This window comes from Danio aesculapii, chromosome 25 (assembly GCF_903798145.1).
Source record: "Danio aesculapii chromosome 25, fDanAes4.1, whole genome shotgun sequence".
NCBI classification, from domain to species: Eukaryota; Metazoa; Chordata; class Actinopteri; order Cypriniformes; family Danionidae; genus Danio; species Danio aesculapii.
Window position 1 is genome coordinate 20800465 of NC_079459.1, and position 20699 is coordinate 20821163.

The 20699-nt window shown below is 37.5% G+C and overlaps 1 protein-coding gene across 1 annotated transcript in view; it reads right to left on the reverse strand.

Moving 5' to 3' along the window:
- Positions 1-19482, reverse strand: part of LOC130219263 (chromatin remodeling regulator CECR2) — a 41663-nt gene extending 22181 nt beyond the window's left edge. Inside the window, 1 exon segment of the mRNA XM_056451585.1 lies at positions 19208-19482. Within this exon segment, the coding sequence (XP_056307560.1) occupies positions 19208-19327 (120 nt within the window). The 5' untranslated portion in view covers positions 19328-19482.
- Positions 19483-20699: the final 1217 nt, after the last annotated feature.

Sequence of the window (20699 nt, forward strand, 5' to 3'; positions counted from 1 at the left end):
GTGAAATTTCTGTAGTATAAGATCCATGATAAATGTTCCACGAAACATGTCTAGTGCATGTTAAATAATATTTTTGCAACAATATTGTAATAGGAATTCCAGTTATACAACCCACCAGTCAAATTTTAGAAAGGGTCAAAAACAGGACAGTCTCAAAGTCAGGGCCAGGTGCAACAGGTGGCCATGGATGGGTGGCCAGACACATTCAGGGTTTGGGATCACTGCACAACATACTGAATGGGGATCATTAACTCTTAGAAACCTCCCCTTACAATGGCCATTCTCATGTCTCTTGCATGGCCTCCACTTGGTGGTCTTGTTGCCAACATCTTGAACAGGATATTGGCCAATACCACCAGGTGCAATAAAGTGCTAATGCATGGACCATTAACACAGCCTAGTTTGCCAGGGAAAGTAAAACAAAACGGAGCATTGAGGCTGACTGAGTGACTTATATATATATATATATAAAACACCACACCAAAAGTCTTATCAAATATATGTCTAAGTAAATGACACATGGTTAACCAAACTGATGCTTGCACAACCTCAAGCTTGCTGCTATTACCGGCAATAACAACTACTATTGCAGAAATAGCTTTCCATTACTTGCATCAGCAACATAGGATTATTGCAATGCAGGATATGCAGTTTCTGAAGGTAATCTCTGCGTAGAATAAGTCAACAGGTTAAACTAAAACAAGTATAAAATTACCTCAAAAACAAACTTTAATGTCATCTGAATGATTTTAAGCATTTATATAAAACAACTGGCAACATGTTTTGTTGTTTCTAACATTAACTCAAAGCTCTTAGCCTTTAGTCTCTTATATACTAAAAACACTTATCATGATTAAGTCAAAAGACAATGATTATTTTATATCTGATAATTGTGCTACAACACAGCTTGATTTCTGATATTGTTAAAATTATTAAGAACTGGCAAGCAACACTAGTTTTTAGTCCTTGAAGCCTGATTCATACTTCTGCATCAAATGATCGCCGTGACCCACGGCGCCTGCCTTGCGCACAGTTGTGCATTTGTAGTTCTGCATGCTGTTTGTGTTGCTCTGCAATAACACTTCCGAAATGCTAGCTGGCAGTAGGCTATGTTCCTTTGTGTCGAGTTTCTTTGCAGGTGTTTTGTTTTTTCTGAACGCTACAAGTACACTCGCTCATACAGAGGTGAGAACTGGCAGACATGCAACAAATTTAATCAAAGTAAATACAAGGGCTGCACGATTATTCGAAAAAAAGATCGCAATCTCAATTCGACCCTACACACAATCTTAATTCAGCTTTTCTACGATTCAGCCAATTCTACTTTCAAGGTCAGGAGAGAAGCGTAAAGGCGGACACACAAGTCTTCATAGCAACATGGACACCTCCAAATGGCTTTGAAAAGTGTCACATACTGTATTTATAAGGTATAGTTCACCCAAAAATGTAATTTCTGTCTTAATATAATGATGTATTCACGAAATCACGTCAGCTGACCACTAGCTATTTGTTTACTACTGAGAGGATGCGCGCGCGTGCCCGCCAATGATGCCTACTTTAGTGAACAGAACCTGCATAGGCTGTGAATAACATCTAATAAAGTTGTAAATACTGTTCAGTTTGTTGATCAGTTCATGTTCTGAGTGATCATTTGAGTTGAGAGCCGCACGGGAAGTATGATTTGCATGTGTGTGTGTTTTTTTTCTCACAATGACGGCACCCATGAGCCGCACTCGGAAGTGAAAGTAAAACCGAAAGCGGGAACATAATTTAAACGATCATATCGCATTTTAAAGTTATGATTACGAAAAGGAATTGATATGTTTTTTCTTTCATAGCGAACACAAAGTGTTGTGCATGAGAATAAATGTTTACTGGGTCAGTATAACTACTCTAGCCGATTTATTGTTGAATATAATGCAAGAGGAAATGTGATGATAAAAATTGTCTAATAACGCCGTCAATGACAAATGACACACATCGGCTCAAACATAATAATTCAACATTAGAATTATGAATAGATGTTTTCTGTTGTCATCACTTTACTGTGAATTAACAGCCAGGACATATTTAAAGTCTGTTCAAGTCCACAATTCCCAGTCTATACAAAATGTAACATTTTAACCAACAGTAGACCTACACATAGGCCTAATATTATTGTTATTTTACCATATGTTTAAAAATTAATAATAATAATAATAATTGCCTACTCATCTTAACTTTTATTTTACGTCTACAGAATCGTGAGAAAAATCATGATCTTGATTTCAGGCCAAAAAACAAAACAAAAATTTCCGTCAGGAGATCCTTCACAGGATTCAACAGGCTCGCAGCTCTCAGCACTGCCCACGCTCGTCAGTGCTACCAAGCTGACCAATCACAGAGCTTGCGCTACGCATCGTTGCGACTAAGCATGGGCCAGTGTAAGATTCTGATGGTATGATAACCTTGGAGAAAATTATTGCTGTTTTACGGTTTGATGGTATTGGGATAACTCCTCTAAAATATATTATTTTTAAGTATCTGGGTAAAAAACAAAAAAAATGTCCCCTTGAACACAATACATTTTATTTTAAGATACATTTCAAATATTTTGGAGCAGTGAGCATGTCAGGCTAAATAACTCAAATCAATTATTGACTTCTGCTATCTTCATTTGTTTCAAAAACACATATTTTTTTACAATTTAAAATGGCATCTTTGGATATGTTTTCTGCTGGAGACTGTTGTCCTTAAAAAAATGTAAAAAAAAAAAAAAAAAAAATCGTACACATACCTAAGGAACTGTACAGCAGAAAATTTTGATGGTTTTTAAGCCTTGACCTTTCCAAACCGCGGTATACCTCGAAAACAGTTATCGTCCCATGCCTAGTTGTGACGTGTAGTTATATTTTTTGAGAGGTGCGCGTCAGTGTTAGCCGCAGCAAGGACTATACGACAGTGCATGAAGGGTTGCACATGCGCTTGAAGCAGAAGTATAAATGAGCCTTAACTCAAGCTCTTTTGGCAGTTGTCGAGTGCTAATTTTAAAGTCTGTCTAATCTCAAACAACTCTTTTAAGACTCAAGTCAATTATAAGCTCAGATTTTCAGACCTAAAAGTGTAAATCAATTACTTTTTTTAACTATGTGTAATTCATGCATGTAGTAATAGTACGGGACTGACACTTTATAATAGAGAAATGCCAAAAGAAAGACCAATTTGAGAATTCGGGGTCTGAAAAAGAGGCCAGAGCAAACTGACGTTGACTATATTTAACATCGAGACCCTCGGCGAATTGAATGCACCATGATTCAAGCACAACCAGGAAACATCAACATAAGCGTAACAAACAAGACAACTATGGCTTCTCTCCAAACAACTGTTCCCAAGAGCAGATGAGTGGGTCTAGTCAAGGCCATTGTTACAAACTCAAGCACCCCCTCAAGCACACACACATGCTTTACACGTACACACTCGCTCCGCCACCTCCACTGTAGGCTGATGGTCTCTCGCGTCTCCCAGCCTCCCCCACCATCCAGCTCCATCCTGCGGGTGACATTCCCGCAGGAGCCCCCATCGCTGCCGCCCCCAACTACTCAACAGTCTGCAGAGAGAGAGCGAGAGAGAGAGCTGCAATCCCTGATGACACACTAAACATCAGATTTCCCATCGTGCTCTTACGAGTTCCCAGCAGGTTCTTGCATCATGCTGCCATGAGCAAAAAAAAAAAAAGCACGTTGTTCTGAGAACACCTGACAGTCACACTTTAAGCGGGTTAACAAACTGGTATCACAATGGGGGCTTCGATTTCATCCCAGACGAAACACAAACAAGCCAAGGCGTGTGTGGAGCGGCAGCCTCAAACTGGAGACAGACACTGGGAGCCATGGGGCGCTGCAACAATGGAGAAGCCTGAAACAAACACCGCAGAGTACTAACCCCTCCACCCGTACCCCATGTGGAACCATCTGATACATTTACTTCTGCCCTCACCTGTCAATCAGAGGTGGGGGAGGGAGGTTAGTGATCACAATGTGGATGGATATGGTGGTTAAGACATACTTGGGAAGTACCAGAAGTGTTGGGTACATATGATGGATTGACTGTTGCATGGGGTCATTTTTTCAACATGGAGAATGCAAAGTTCATGCAAAGCTTGAGGTTAGGTGGCTGGTATACAGTCGCTGAAGTGTTTGGAGGCCCCCTTTTTTTCTCCATGATAAAACAACAATGTTGAAATATTTACTGTGACTTTTGATCATTTTAGGGTGTATTCGTGCTTGCAGTTTTAGTTCTCTGGATTCATTTAGTCCAGATCAGAAAAGAAAATATTCTATTATTTGACCGAACTTACTAACATTTTGCAACAAAACTGACTAAACACCAACTGACAACTGCAAAGTTTAAAGCAGATAAAACACACTTCTGTTCCACATAAAAATTAAGATCTGCACCAAGGAAGCAGTTTATGTATTGAACTGCAATAAGCAGAATTGTTCAATAATGGCCCGTTTTCACTAAGTGGAACGGTATGATACGCTTTTATGCTCGTTCCCACTGTCAAAAGGTACCAAAAAGCTAACCATATCACTTTTTGGGTACCCTTTCCAATGTGTAACTAGCACAACAAAAAGGTACCAAAAGGTGGAGCGAGACGCACTATTGGTTTTCAGAGAAACGTCACTAGCGTGCACAAGCCAGGAGGATGAAAACACAGAAAGTGCCATTTTTAAATACACAGCCGAGACATTACATCAAAATACAATGCATATAATAACGAGCCATGGTCAACACGAGCTCAAACAAACCTTGTCATCATCTTGATGAACAGCCACAAAGCCAAGAAGAATACAATCTGCCATCCCCTGTTGTTGTTTAGGAGGCTAAGCGCGAGTGGTTTCGCTTTCTCCAGAGAGCTCGCGTGCGCTCGCTGCATGTCTATATTTGAAATAACGAACTTCTTGAGCTGATTATATAACGTGCGTATGATTATTAAAGTGCTTCTAATATCCGATCCTTTCGGAAACAGACAAACGCGAGAGTGAAGTGTGAAAAAAAAACAAAGGAGAAGCTGAAAAAAACGAAGGATCAAATGATTCTTTCAGCAACCTAAAACATGAACAAACTGCCATGTTTAACTATTACATGGTTTCCGCTAGATTCATTCTTCCGTGGCGGGGCGCCACACCAAAATTCATCCTGCCACAGCTACATTACAGCTTCTCATTCAAATCATTCAGTTGTTGTTTTTTTTAATAGCGGGTTATAAATCGCACCAAAATTTATTAAAGGGTTAGTGAATTATAACAGCGCAAACTTTTCTGTAATCGTAGTAGTGCTGTGTGCTATTTGTTTAACCCTTTAAGGTGACATACTGACTGACTGACAGACAGGTGCGTGATGCATGAGGCTAGCAAACTGGATGAAGCTTTCAGTTAAGATGAACACAGTTTATATAAATATACTTTATTTATAGATAAAGGTCTATGGTTTTGCTTGCAATGACTTTATCTTTCTGGAGTTTATAGCCGTTTCACTTTACTTCAGGATGCACTAATGCCGCTCTGTAGGTCTATTGGAGACATTCACAATGCGCAAGAAGTTTTGTGCACGAATGGAGGAAATCGGCGCGCAAGCAGAGATCCACATGCTTGTTTTACTTAAATGCGATCTCGACTTGTAATACTGCGCTCACGACATTTGTCAATTGGTAACTGTAATTGGTAACAAACCGGAGACTGTAAGGCCCAATCACAATTCTACCCCTTATCCCTTCCCCTTACATCTACCCCTCTTTTTGCGCATTCCCATAAAGGGGTAGTGGTGTCCCAATTCTCTTTAGCTTGAAGGCATAGGGCTAAGGGGAAGGGGTGAATACCCCTTCGAACAAAGATTTTTTCAGGACCACACTCGAAACCAAGGGGTAAAAAAATTTCCCAGAATACACCAGCCACAATGGCAGACAGTTACACCCGGAAGTAAGGAGATCCACAAATTAGTATTTTTTTTGTCATTATTACGAATTTTTACAACAAACAAACACGTTTTAATATATTCATAATGGCGTTCATGTTTTACCGTCATGCTTTAAAAAAATAAAAATAAAAAAAATTTTAAAAAAAAGGCAAAAATAATCCATAATCATAAATCCTGTACAGCAGTCCCACAACATTGACACTCGAATACCCTGTCGGCCAAGTCTAGTAGCTAGGAATGGGCTTTTTACGGTGTCTGCTATAATGTTAATGTTGTTTTTGTATCTTTACATAGATGAATATGTGTTAAATGCACAGTATTACGATCTTATTGCCACATTATATTGTTATGATAACATAATATATGCCTTTAGTGATTTCCTGAAGATAAATACTACAAAAAAAGCAGCTGAAATCACTACAGCAGTCGCGATTGTCTGATCTCATATGAAGCAAGAGATCGCGATGACATATGACGACGTGTGCAGGTGCTGTAGTGCTGTCCCAATTCTTAAGGATAAATTTTTAAGCCCTTTCCCTTCACACTCGGTTTTAAGGGCCAAGGGGAAGGGGGATGGGGTACAAAAATAGAATTGGGGTCTGTATGTGTTCATATACAGTTGAAGTCAGAATTATTAGCCCCCCTGAATTATTAGCCCCCCGTTTACTTTTTTCCCCATTTTCTGTTTAACAGAGAGAAGATTTTTTCCAACACATTTCTAAACATAATAGTTTTAATAACTAATTTCCATTGAAGTAATGCGTCTTGAAAGAAGAACTAATAAAAATGTATAAAAATTATATTGTTTAGAATGTTTAAAAGGCCTTTTCTTATCTGGCTGGCAGGATAAGATTAGGTAAGTTACAGTATTTGTGAAAAGGAGGGTGAAAAGGAGCTTTACAAGCTGCTGCATCTGGGGTCTGAAACGAGGCCTGCCGACCCATCAGTTATTGATGGTGCAAATCACTTCCTCCTCAAAACCACAGGTGATCTACTGAGGGTGAGCCCCTTGCACATCAAAGTTGCTAATTCAACACAGATTCAACAGATACACAGGTCAAAAGGTAAGAAAGGGTTTCAAACCATCAAAACATAAATAAATAAAACAGCTTTTTTCATGAATTTAAGTTGATGGGGCTTTTCATTTTTAAACCAAACACACACAACCGTGTATACGTGCTCACAGCCATCCCAATTGGCACCCATTGCTGAAGCAAAACAAGAAAGCACTACAGATCCTCCTCCTGACACAAATCCATTTTCCTCATCTTAATCCATCTGCTTTTTAAAACACGAACCCATCGTCCGCTCCCACTCCACCAGGCCCCATTGAGATTAAATCTTCCTTTACAATCGAGCAGCGCAAGGCCCTAAAGAAAAGGTGCCCCAAATGAACACCAGCACCCAGTTACGAGCATCTCGCCTCTCCGGGGGGAGAAGTAAAGAAAGCCACCATCTGTGATTTAGTCATGCTCATGCCAGGGCCAATGATGGAGCAGCAGTGTGTGAGGATGAACGTGAATACGACTCTATTCAACACTGGCAGAACGCACAAGCCCAAGTTGGGTGGAGGAAGAAGCATAAGGGGGCACTTGTACCAAGCGCTGAAGGTGAGATGAGAAAGATGAAAGGGAAGAATCCACGATAATCCGCTGGGAAATTCTGCTATGTAAAAAGATCATGGATGAGACAAACAGCTGTCAGGGAACATGTGGAGGTGCAGCGTAACGTCAGAGCTCAACAAAAGCTTAATGAGCTCTTACACAATGCCCTATGTGATCTCTGACAGAGACAAGCCTTAATTAGGGGTGCATCGGTAGATGAAATCCTAAATCCAGTGTCACGGCTTCTCATTAGAGCGCGTGTACACCGAACAGTTTTACGCTGCAAAAACACAAACGCTGTACTAAAGACCCTCGGATTTGAGAACTTCTCAAATTCTCAAACATATGGTAAAACAACAACAATAATATTAGGCCTATGGGTTAAAAATGGTTGGTTAAAATGTTGTATAGACTTGAAATGGTGGACTTGAACAGACTTTAAATATGTTCTGGTTGTTAATTCACATTCACAGTAAAGTGATGACATCAGAATACAACTATTTACAATTCTGAAGTTGAATGATTATCTTAGAGACATTTGCTTGTCATTTGTCATTGACAACATTATTAAACCATTTTTGCACTGGTAAAAGGAGACATTTGTCAGTATTAGATTCCTTCTTGCATTATATTCAACATTTTATAGGCTAGAGTAGTTATACTGACAGTGTTAAACATTTATTGTGTTACTTTGTGTTCACTTTGAAAGAAAAAGCATATCAAATGCTTGTTGTAATCATAACTCTAAAACGCTATGATCATTTAAATGATGTGTGCACTTTCGGTTTCACTTTTACTGCAGTGTGCTCATATCATGGCTGCTGTCACTTTGAGAAAAAAAAAACATACTTGCAAATCAACTTTCCACAGCCTATGCAGGTTGTTTACTAAAGTAGACATCATTGGTGAGCACACACAAACCCGCGCACACACACACAAACCCGCGCACACACACACAAACCCGCGCACACACACACTCACACACACACACACACACACACACACACACACACACGCACGTGTCCTCTCAGTAGTAAACAAACAGCACGTCAGCTCATATGTGATTTTGCGGCTGCGAATACATCATTTTTACATTAAAGACAGAAATAAATTTTTGGGGGTCAATTATACCTTGTAAATACAGTATGTGACACTTTAAACAGCATTTGGAGGTGTCCATGTTGCTGAGCTACATTTATAAAACAATGTAAAGACTTCACTTTAGAACTTGAAAATATATTTGGCTGAATCGTAGAAAAGCAGAATTATGATTGTGTGTAGGGTCTAATTGCGATCTTTTTTCGATTAATCCTGCAGCTCTACTTCTTCAGCTATTAAAGCACATTGCCTCAATATGTTAAAGTAGCTCTTTCATTGACAAAAAAACAAACGAACAGCTTGGGGGAAAAAACACTTTGGTGGACACACCTTGTAATTGCAACTTTATATTTAGCAGTGTGTCTTTTTCCTTAAATGTAAACATTTATCACTGCAATGTTGCTTTATTTTTCTGAAAATTAACCTTTATTTCTCAAAATACTGTAAAAATAAATAAATCAGAGTCAGTAAATCGCAGCCAGGTCTGTGAAACTTTCAAGGTGTACTCAAGCCCTCGCTCAATTTGACATGTCACAATTGTATTTGAATGGGATTATTGGGTCGATCACACCGAACACGATTTTTGCGTTGAGAGGTGCGTCTTTTGAATGGTTTACTTTTGCGCGCTGCTTATGCGCCCTGTGCGGCTCGCGTTTTAACCGCTTGCTGCGCCTCGCGTTTTTGCCACTGCACGCTTGCAGTTGAAAAAAAGTCAATTTTGAGCAGAAAAAGTGTGTTACGTCACTCGTGTCTTTTTCATTCTCCAATCAAATAAAAGCAGAGGCGGGGTTTCTGTTGAAGTGACAGCAGTGTTCGAGTTGCAGACTACGAAGACTTTTGAAGATAGAGGAGAGACTAGTGGTTACTGTCTTGAGTTACCCGGATCTGTATGACTTCACAAATCTTGAATATCACAATATTATTAAATTTAAAAATTTTACCTATGTCAAAAGCAACATTAGCGCACAATACGCAGCTGATTCAGGCATTGTCTAGCGACAAAGCGCACCAAGCTTTTTTTTCTTGTCAACAAAAAAGGCAGTGTGGTGCGCCTCACTTAGTTGGGATGTAAAATCACGTTTGGTGTGTTTGGCCCCTAAAAAAGTTTGTTTCTTTCAAAAACAAAAGACATCTTATTAACTCATGGAGTCGTGTAAACATGAAGGACAAGAGAATTAAAAACGAGATATAGTTCAAGTAGTCAGAAACGAGCTTGTCTGTCTCCAGATGCCCACACTGCTGAGTTTGCGGACCAAACGTAATCAATTTTGAACTAAATTAAGTCCCACTCTCATCTTCAGCTTAGGTGAACATTTGGACCAAATGCCCACAGATCAATTCTCCACCCACTCTCTAGACACAATCAAATTGATAATGAAGACATATGACAAGCAACAAAACACCAACGCTCATCCTCTGTGTGGTGTCAGCAAAGCTGAATCTTCTGTTTTTGTGTGTGTGAGGGGTGAGGGGGGACATCCTGAAGGACCCTGCCACTCTTGGGTGTTGGAGGCGGTAGGATTTCAGGGCTCGTTTCACAGCCACACTGCCAGGAAATCAAGCGTGCTTCACACAGACAAAGAGCACGGAGAGAGCCCAAGCAAGTAAGGCCTCTTCCTGCCGAGCCCTTCTCTCATCTAGGGCAGAGATATGGAGCGCGACTGTGAAGTGTAACCAAGGAACAATGCGCAAGGAGCCGTTTTGTCAGCTTGCCAAGAAGAATCCCCCGGAACGGATCCTGAGAATAAAAGGAGCTGGCCAACACCTTAAACTTCACACTGGATCATTGCCTTTGTAATAATCAACGGTGTTCCAAACACAAAGCTTGCTCTCTAAGGGTGACATTTACAATCAAATTCAAATATTCAGTGGCTTTCAGTCTAACCCTGTCTATTTGACAAAACAATATAACATTTATAAAATTTAAACTAAAATCTTGTTCTAGGTACATCACTGCTCATAAATCTCAGATATTCAACAGGTAAAATTGTTTAAGCCTTAAATGTCAAAAATCTGTTGTAATAGAAAGTCAAAGTATAAAGTCAACCTGTGCATTTAAGGCAAACAGCCACACGGCCACCTTATAAGGTAGGCTTTCTCTCACGTAAATGACACTGTATCCTCTTAAAGCCGGATTTGCTTTCTATTTACTGAACTATTCACCTGCTTTTTTTAGGCATGGCACTGGATGAGGACAACCAGGATTGAAAATAAACAGGCGAGTTGCATGAAATATCAGAAATCTGCTACACCACCACTTTGAGTTTTTAGAATGGGTTACACCAGGGCTGCATGACAAACCGCATATGATTCGCTATGTTTCCATCCAAAGATTCAAATTTAAATTGTATGCACAAAACATGAATATCGCATAAAAGACGTGCGACTAAAGCAGCGTTTCCATACAATGAGTCAAAAGCCCCATTTACACTGCCAGTTAAATGTGACACAATTCTGATTTTTTGCTTATATGTGACACAGATCGGATCTGTTCTATGACCGTGTAAACACGAAAAAAAAACATGCATTTGGAAATTCAGAGTTCGGTTTCAGGCCTCCTTCATATGTGGAAATAAATCAGATAAAATAATAATTCCTTACATTTATATAACGCTTTTCTAGACACAAATCGCTTTACACATTGAGGGGAATCTCCTCATCCACCACCAGTCTATAGCATCCACCTGGATGATGCGACAGCAGCCATATTGCGCCAGACCGCACACTAGCTGATTGGTTGAGAGGAGACAGAGTGATGAAGCCAATTATGATATAGGGAAGGTTAGGCAGCCATGATGGATGGGTTAAACCCCTACTCTTTCACGAAGGACATCCTCAGTCAGGACCTCAGTTTAATGTCTCATCTGAAAGACGGCGATCACTGAGCAGTATAGAGTTCCTTTCACTATACTGGGGCGTTAGGACCCACACAGACCCCAGGTTGAGTGCCCCTGCTGGCCTCACTAACACCACTTCCGGCACCAACCTAGCTTTCCCATGTGGTCTCCCATCCAGTTACTGACCGGGCACAACCCTGCCTAGCTTTGATGTGTGGCCATGTGAGAGTTGCAGAGAGCTAGCTGCCAGCTACCCAAAAATAAATTGGATTTGAGACAATGCGACTACCATGTAAACAGGTAGATTGGATTTATTGAGGCATTCCATTTTGTATGTCATGAAACTTGCGACAGTATGGTACTCCTCTGCAGTTTAATCACGTAGAAGGAAGAGCTTGTGTGGAGACGCCGACGTGGTAAACAACAACAGAGAAAACATGGAAGAGGAAAGTGGTCAGTTGCCACAACTTGCTCCCACCAGACCTAAGATCTCTCTTGTACCCACAAATTCCTTTGAATGGTGGATGACACCATATATAAACCATAGGTGCAAGCTGCGATGAAGACCCTTTCCATCTTCCTCTGCCTCCGCCTCAAAATCATTTTAAAATTGCGCGAACTTCGCATACTTCACAGAGCTAAAAGCAAGACAATTTCTTTCATCGTGGCTAGTGTGGTGCAGATGCTAGAATCCGCCTTTACGCATGCACGACGTCGTAAATTGTATGGCAAGTGTAAACACATGAAACAGTTAGGAGAATGTGTAAATAGACGGGTACAAAAAATCATATATAGGCAACAAATCGGAATTGGGCATCAAGACCTGACAGTGTAAACCTAACCAAAGAGAACCAAATCGTCACTTCTTGATTAACTGGTGGCAAATATCAAAAGTAAAAACTAAATTTGCTGCGGTAGAAGTTGTGTGAATCTTTTTGTTATTTAATAAATGACTTGCACCTCAGAAGACAAATGCCGACATGTAATGAACGCTTGGTGGCGCTTAAAGTCGTGAGACGTGGAGCACAGACGCTCTTGATTCTAGAGGTAATTAGTATAATAACGCTAATAGTGAAATAGTTAAGGCATTTTAGAATGACAAAAACTCATTTTCAGATGTTTTACAATGTGCTCAGCCTACAGGTTTGTGCATTTACACACATTTTTATCACCACATGATCTCTTATAACAAAATCACAAGACTTTTTAATGCGCATGCTGGAATTTGTTCGGTAAAAGTGTTTCCATGGTAGTTTATGCGCATCTTTTCTTATAGAATAAAAAGTTTATCCTACTCAGTTATGAGCATTTTCAAAACTTATGCGCATATTGGCATTTCCATCATATTTAAAATGCGCTTAAAAATAGGTGGATGGAAACACAGCTATTGTCATGCGTGTTTGTCAGTCAAGACGCGTGTTCATCATTAAATCTCTACAACTACACAGAGCCATAGTTCACTGACAAGCTACGCAAATTATTTGCATACAATATAATCATACAATTTTCCAATTACAGATAAACATTCTGCAATATTTACAGCTTTTTGTGTGGCATCTTCGTGATCTACAACACTGACTGTAGTACATCGTGCAAACTAGGACTGCACAATATATAGTTTCAGCATTGATATCGCAATGTGAGCATTCACAATAGTCACATCGCAGGATATGCAATGTTAAGTTTGTATTACAATGTATCATTTGCACAAGGTTTTTTAAATCATGTAATTGTATAATGACTTTAAAAGCACTCGGGTAAAAGAAATTGTACTATTTGTTACCTTAACTACGATTAATTTTATTGAATTATTTTTTATTTTTATCATTCAGTTACTGTACTTGAATACCGTTAGACTTGAGAAACGATAAAACACTTTATTTCATTTGTATTGAAAATTACAAATTGTTATGCTTGAAAATACTCACAAACACATGCTAATACAGAAATGCACTGCAAATAGCACAGACCACAATGAAAATGTACAGGGGGACGCAAAAAAAGTGTATAGATTGTTTTTTAGATTTTATGGAGATACAAATAGTAAACATTAATTCATCAATCTCTGACTAAACAAGTGCATGGAAACACAACACATGCGAATACAGAAATGCACTGCAAACAACACAGACCACAATAAAAATGTGTTGGGGGACTATGGATATGCACTGCAGAATCATCCTAACCAATCTAACAGTATAAATTCTTTCCAAATAGAGATATTACGTCATCTGGTGAACGTGTATTCATATTGCTATATATATATATATATATATATATATATATATATATATATATATATATATATATATATATATAGCAAAATAAAAATATATTTCAATGTTGTATTCCAATATCGTGCAGCCCTAGTGCTAACGTTTTATCTGAAAGCACATGGAAATACCACATATGATTTGTTTGATATGTTGTTGTTTGTACTCCAAACACACTTCATCACTTTCATTGAGGGTTTCAAATAAATCCTCCTGTAAACCACCTGTAGGACACACGCTCTCCTTTCCTCAGGTCAAATTGACTTAAACTTGTTATAGCATTTATACACAGCTACTCTCTAATGATTGAAAGCCCTTTTTGTATCCTCACTTGTAAGTTTGGATAAAAGCATCTGAGTAGATGTAAAATGTAATGACTTTTATTACACTCCCATTAACTCGAGTTGGCTAGCTCATGCAAATGAAATGACAAAGGCTGACAGGAACTCAAAAGATACTAAGTGAATGTTCAACACACCATCACTGAATAAGCTGTGCCAGAACTGAAAAACTGCAAAGATATATTTTAAATTGACAATACCAAAATACATTTAATCAAATTGTCTATTCAGCTGTTATGCAAAGAAGAGAGATGTAATCTTTGCCACGTTCAACAGCCACTCTGGTACTAATAAGCATTAGGACAATTGAGATTAGGGGAAAGGTTTATAATAGAAGACTGGCGCAATGTGAGGGATGACTTGAAAAACGTCTCAATCACAAGATTAAAGCAACCGATTGGATTATTCACAGTCCCATTCACACACTGCCGCAAAGTTACCAGGATACTGAAGTGGGACTGAGAGCTTTTGTGTTGAATGACCTTGGACACCTAAGCTGAATGCAATTAGGATGCAAGGATGAATCGCGAAACGGTCAATGACTCGCGCCTGACACAGACTCCCACCCTCTGAATGTAAATCCTTTGACACTGCATTGACACACGCTGCCTGTAATCTGTGATCACCGCATTAAATAAGATTACCAACCTGCGCACGTAGTAAACATTTTGCAGAGAGCTTTGTTTAAAAATTAAATCTGAAAAGTGCAATGTCCGTGACAAAACAATAACGCAAGATACTTAATTGAGACGGATAATCAGCTGGACTGACATTTTTACAGATATTCACAGTTTTTAACTTGATGCATGTTCTTGTGGACAGTAGCTGCCAATGTCATGGCAAGACAGGCCAGTAGTTGGCAATGTCACTTTGTAAAGAAATGTATGTGCCTGCGCATACATAGTCCTGTTTTTGTTATGGTTGTCAATATGGCTGCACGGTTTACCGGTACTATGGTAATATCGCAGACTATGGCTCCAAAATATTAGCGGTGCCACTGTAGTTTGTAAACGGTAGTATTGTCATTAATGGCAATGTCATCTATTTTATTTAAAATAGATAATGTTGCACGTGGAAAAGTGCCTAAAACGCTCACACATTTGTGCAACAATAGACCATTTTATTTTAATAGTCTGTGGAGCCCTTTAAGGTTGTAAAACTGTGTAGAATTTGCGCCTTTTATGATAGCCGATTGCACGTTTCCTAACGCTTCAGTTCGAATGCACATCTGAATCGGTTCATTTCTGTGCTTGCTGATATTATTTAGTAGCTAAAACAACCGCGACACTCTCTTTAATAGAACTTTAATAGACTCAAAGTGAAGTTTTGAACTACTTTAGATTGTTACCTGATAAGACCCTTGAAAACCCTTGAAAAACCCAAAATAGCAACAGGAAACTGAAACAATTTGACCACTTCATTTAGCCTAATATTGTTTGGTATTTGCATTTTTATTTTAATGTATTTTTTGTTTGTCAGTTATCTGCAAAATGAACAAAAGAATTAATAAATTTTAGGTGAACTGAGGTGCAAATAATACTTTTTGGCCTTAATTTCAAGTAGGCTTTTTAGAACATAAATATAGCATTTCTGACTATTTTCTTTATAATTTGAGTTATAAATTACAGTATCACAATACTACTTGGTATTGTGATACTTCAACTGGTATAGTATTGTAAGATTAATTAGTGGCATCACGACAACCCTACAGCACGATATATATTTTCATCATCGATATGGCGGTGTGCGAGTCCGCAATAGTCACATCGCAGGGATGTGCAATGTAGCTGGGATTTTAGTTGACCAGATATTACAGTTAACAGCATATTGAAGTCATTTCAACTTTTAATATTACAGTAAAGGTTTATTATTTGCATGCGTTTATTATTAAGACAACTCTGAGTGGAAAAAGCATGTTACGTCAGTCAATCTCCAATCAAATGAAAGCAGAGGCGGGGTTTCTGTTGAGGTGCCTGCAGTGTTTGTGTTGCTGTTTTAAGTTATCCGGAGTTGTATGAATCACAAATCTTGAATATCACAATATTATTAAATTTTAAAATTATATTAATATCAACAGCAACACTCGTGCACATTACTCAGCTGATTGTGTCATTGCCTAGCAACATAAAAAGCGCAACATGCTTCTTTTTTCTTTTCAACAAAAAAGGCAGTGTGCTGTGTCTCGCATTTTTGGAACAGAAAAGCGCGCCCGGTGTGATTGGCTCATAAGGCCTGTGTAAGCATTTCAGGCTAATTTAATCAAATTGAGCACAGCGAATTAAACGTTTGAAGCTTAAAGATTGTAATTGTAAATTATATAATTATTTACTCAATGAAAACGATACAGTGTTATTATTATTATTATTATTATTATTATTATTATACGGTGGTTATTTAATTTGTGTTGCTAAATACTGTTTGACTTCCCAGAAAATTTATTGATTATTAATTATCTGTTGAATTTGATTTTGCTTGTAAATTTTTTTTTATTATATTTTAATTTTTATCATATTTAATTACATTTTGCAGATATGCTCCCCTACAGAATCATCCAAATCGGTCTAAAATTATCATTTTTTTAAAAGCTATTCTAGTCATCTGGTGACATTGCATTTATATTGCAATAGAAATCGCAGTAAATGAAAACATTCCAATGTCTGTTTTTTTCCAATATAGTTGTCAATCTAGTTGTCAAGTACTCACACATACCAATGCAGTCTCATGGCAATAGCTTTTCAACTTGCCGTCTAATTCATATGAGTGCATACAATTTAATTATCATATCTCATTCATAATTGTTCATATGATCTGTTCATGCTTTCAATGAGTCATATTCAGGGTTAAGGTTAGGGATGGGCTTTCATTCAAAATGTTGTGCACATTACACTGTATGAATTCAGATGAATTATACAGTAATTCACCAATACATAAAATAGTTATGTTTTTCTGTGAGATTGGGCTGATGATGTCATTGTTTTCACAAAACAGTCATTTTGTGGTTTACACTCAGATAATAAATCTCTTATTAAAATCCATTTTTAAAGGTTTGTGTTTAAGGCTCCCAAAAATGCCACTGCCGTGAAATTAACTGGCAAACCATGTAAGCAGTTTGTTTAAAAGCCTTAATATATCTAATGGATATTATATATATGAGCAATTCCATTCAAATGTCAACCTTGCCATGAAAAAAATTAAGTTCTCCAAAATAGCCAAACCGTTTCTTCGTATTTTGTGTAGGCTTCAAGGCTTGTATTTTACAGTGCTTTAAAAATACAAAAAAAAGTCTCTGTTAATATTTAAAACAACCAGATTTGACTTACCAAAGTCACACAAGTGGCAATTTCATTTCTGTCACATCCATAACCGAGAGATGTCATCCATAACAAAGCGTTTTCCTCATAAATGCAAAAATGTAAAATCAAATAAAATCAATGTTTGTTCTATACTATAGTGATCCAACTCTTTTCCTTTTGATTAGCATCGTTTCTTTTGAGTTGTGAAATTTTCGGTCACAGAATTTCTACAAAGTATGTTGTATACTATTAACTTGCAGACTTTTTGTCATATTCCATAACGCATGTTTATTTTCATAATTTTAAATAAAAAAATGTTTACAGATTGATATTTTTCTGCTCCCACAACTCTATGGCTAGTTGCATTAAAAAATATAAAGAGATGTTTCAATATAATGTTAACATGTACTTCCTCTGTCAATTTATGTTTTGAGATTTTACTGCAAATGTCACATCCATAACGCTGGAATTGCTCAGATACACACACACATACATGTATATATATATATATATATATATATATATATATATATATATATATATATATATATATAATAACTAAATATTTAAATAACATCCGAGAAATGTTCCATTCACAAAAAAATTAAGCTTAAAATTAATTTAATATTAGCAGCAACAGCACCAGAATGTTATCATGGAAGCCACAAACTTCATGGGTTTAATCCTGATTATGTAGTTAAACAAAGTGGAAATAAAGGTTTTAAAACCGTAGATAATTGAGCAGTCATACAAATTGAGGAAATCTGTCGGTATTTTCTATCCGATCAAGCTATTTGTAACTTTCCTTGGAGGCACGCGGTGATCATCACCTCAAACCCCTCATGCAATAACAAAGCCAGTGGGGCTGCACGTTTCACACATGTGGGGGTCGCGGTGGAACGAGGTTACTGATGCCTGTGGCAAATTCACAAAATCTGTATTGTCTCTGAACGTAAGTTAAGAAGAGTTTGATAAAAACAAATTCGACAACATAAAACGACTTTGTTTAAATGTTACTGTTACATTCACTGAGAAACATCAAACGTAAGATTTAAACAGCATCACTGACTGAATGAGAAACACAAACAAACAGAAAGACAGTGTGGAACAATGACAAAGTAAAATGCAGCCTCTGATCTAACAATAAACTTGTAACCCAATAATCATGAACTTGACTTAAGTTTATAAAATAAACTTAACATGGAAAATAAGCGTAGATGATTAAATTAAATCATGTCAATGGAAAGTTTGGGTAAAACCCCATTCGACGCCAGTTCGACGTCAATCTAAAAATCAAAACCGGTCCTACAAGATTGAATATGCGATGATAAACATACAAACAATGTAACGATTTAACGTGTAACGTTAGCGTTCATGTCCAGGATTTGAGCTTAATGCGAAACTAAATATAACTTCCTTAACGTACCCAAGTCAAAACGGATTATAAACAAAGACACATTCAAAACAATATTTATCAATTGAATTAAGTACGTTCTTTAATAAAACCTAACAAACACCTTTAATTGAACAAACGAACACCAAATAAGTTAAATGTTTTGCTTAACGTATACGTTTGGTTGGACGGTTTGGTTCTGTTATTGTATAAACCAACACTGAATAACTGACTTTTTTTACTCTAATGTAAGTTGACGTCTTATTAAGACACTAATATACGAATGATCAAATTGATCGATTATCAGACAATCACTGTTGACTGGGGACTTGAGTTTGTTTAGTTTCGTTTCAATGAGTGAGGCGGAAAGGAAAGGAGGGCGTTAAATCCATTCAGCTTTGATCATTTACCTCGATTTCAAAGTCTGGTAAATTGAACGCCGTCCTGAAGAGAGAGCAGAAGTGCGCTATGGCGGGGACTTCCCACCAAGACTGGATCTCCTCCGCTGAAGTTATACATCCCTGGGACATTTTCCTGTTATCCAACGAGTGTCTCACATTAAAAGTGTGTTTCAGACGAATCCGTCCGGCTTTTCCCTCACATAAAACTTGTTTAACTGAACAGCAAAACTTGTTGTCCTTGCGGCGCAGTAGCCATCGCTACCCGTAGAGTCGTTCAATCTGTTTCAATCCGCATTTCACAAGAGAAGAACAGATGGGCAGGGCGATACCATCGGTCGCGGGGAGAGGGGTTTCGGCGCATCACAACAAACATGAAATCAACACAAATGTATCTTATCTTTCATTAAAGTTGCTTATTGAACGCTTTTAAAATTATTAAACATTTTAATCACCAGACTATCTTGTCGATTCACCCCAAAAGAAACCAAATATATCACATTTATTAAATCTTTGTGGTCAGGTGACTTCCCTCCGCTCGAAGTGGTATGTTCATTTAAAGGGAATGCACACACATTTGAATTTCGTTGAAGGGGAAGTAGCTCTGTTGTTGTTATCACAGGAGAATCATCGCGATTGATCTTCGAGTGATGTGGACGACAGATAGCATGAAGTTATTAATGCATTGATATGACGTTGCAGCTTTTTAAAACAACTATTAATTGAAACTAATTTTTATATTGTAGCATTGACAACGCAACGGTGTTTGTTAAAAGGTTGTATAATGGTTTGCAAGCTACAAAAGTTTGTTAGGACGTTTGTTTTCAAAATAGTGCTGTGGGAATAGTAATTAAAAACACAAAATATCGATGGAACTAACTATTAACGAAACTAATTTGATAGCAGCGTCAAACGTTTTATCTTGACAACTAAAACAACGTTTTAATAACTAATTGCCATTTAAAACGTGGAACTGGCGCCCTCTGTTGACACGAAAGATGTTAAAACACTCGTCTATCTGAAAGTATTTGATATTTATCTTATAACAGGGGCTTTTGAAGACATTTTTGTTTATATTTTAGATGAAGTCAAGCAATACTATGTGCATGTTTGTGTATATGTCTAGTTAATGTAGTTATTAAATGTTGGGATATTTACAATTTTGTAAGGTGCAGGACAAATGAAGCTACTCCAAATGTAATTTTTTTGTCTACTTCATGCACCACTTAAAATTAATAACAAAAATATGTAAATAAAAATTTTACATTCTGGATGCATTAGTAAAACATTTTAATATATTTTGTTATAGCCTAATAATGCAATATCATATTTATTAATGCCGTGTGTGCATATTTACGGGTGTAGTGTGCCAATGAAAATAATCTTGTATCACAAATGATTCTTGAAGCATTTGTATTTAAATGCAATCTATTCAATATAACAGTAAGACTTTTTTAAATTCATTTTTAAAGTTTGTTATTTGAGACAAAGTTGTGTTGGCATG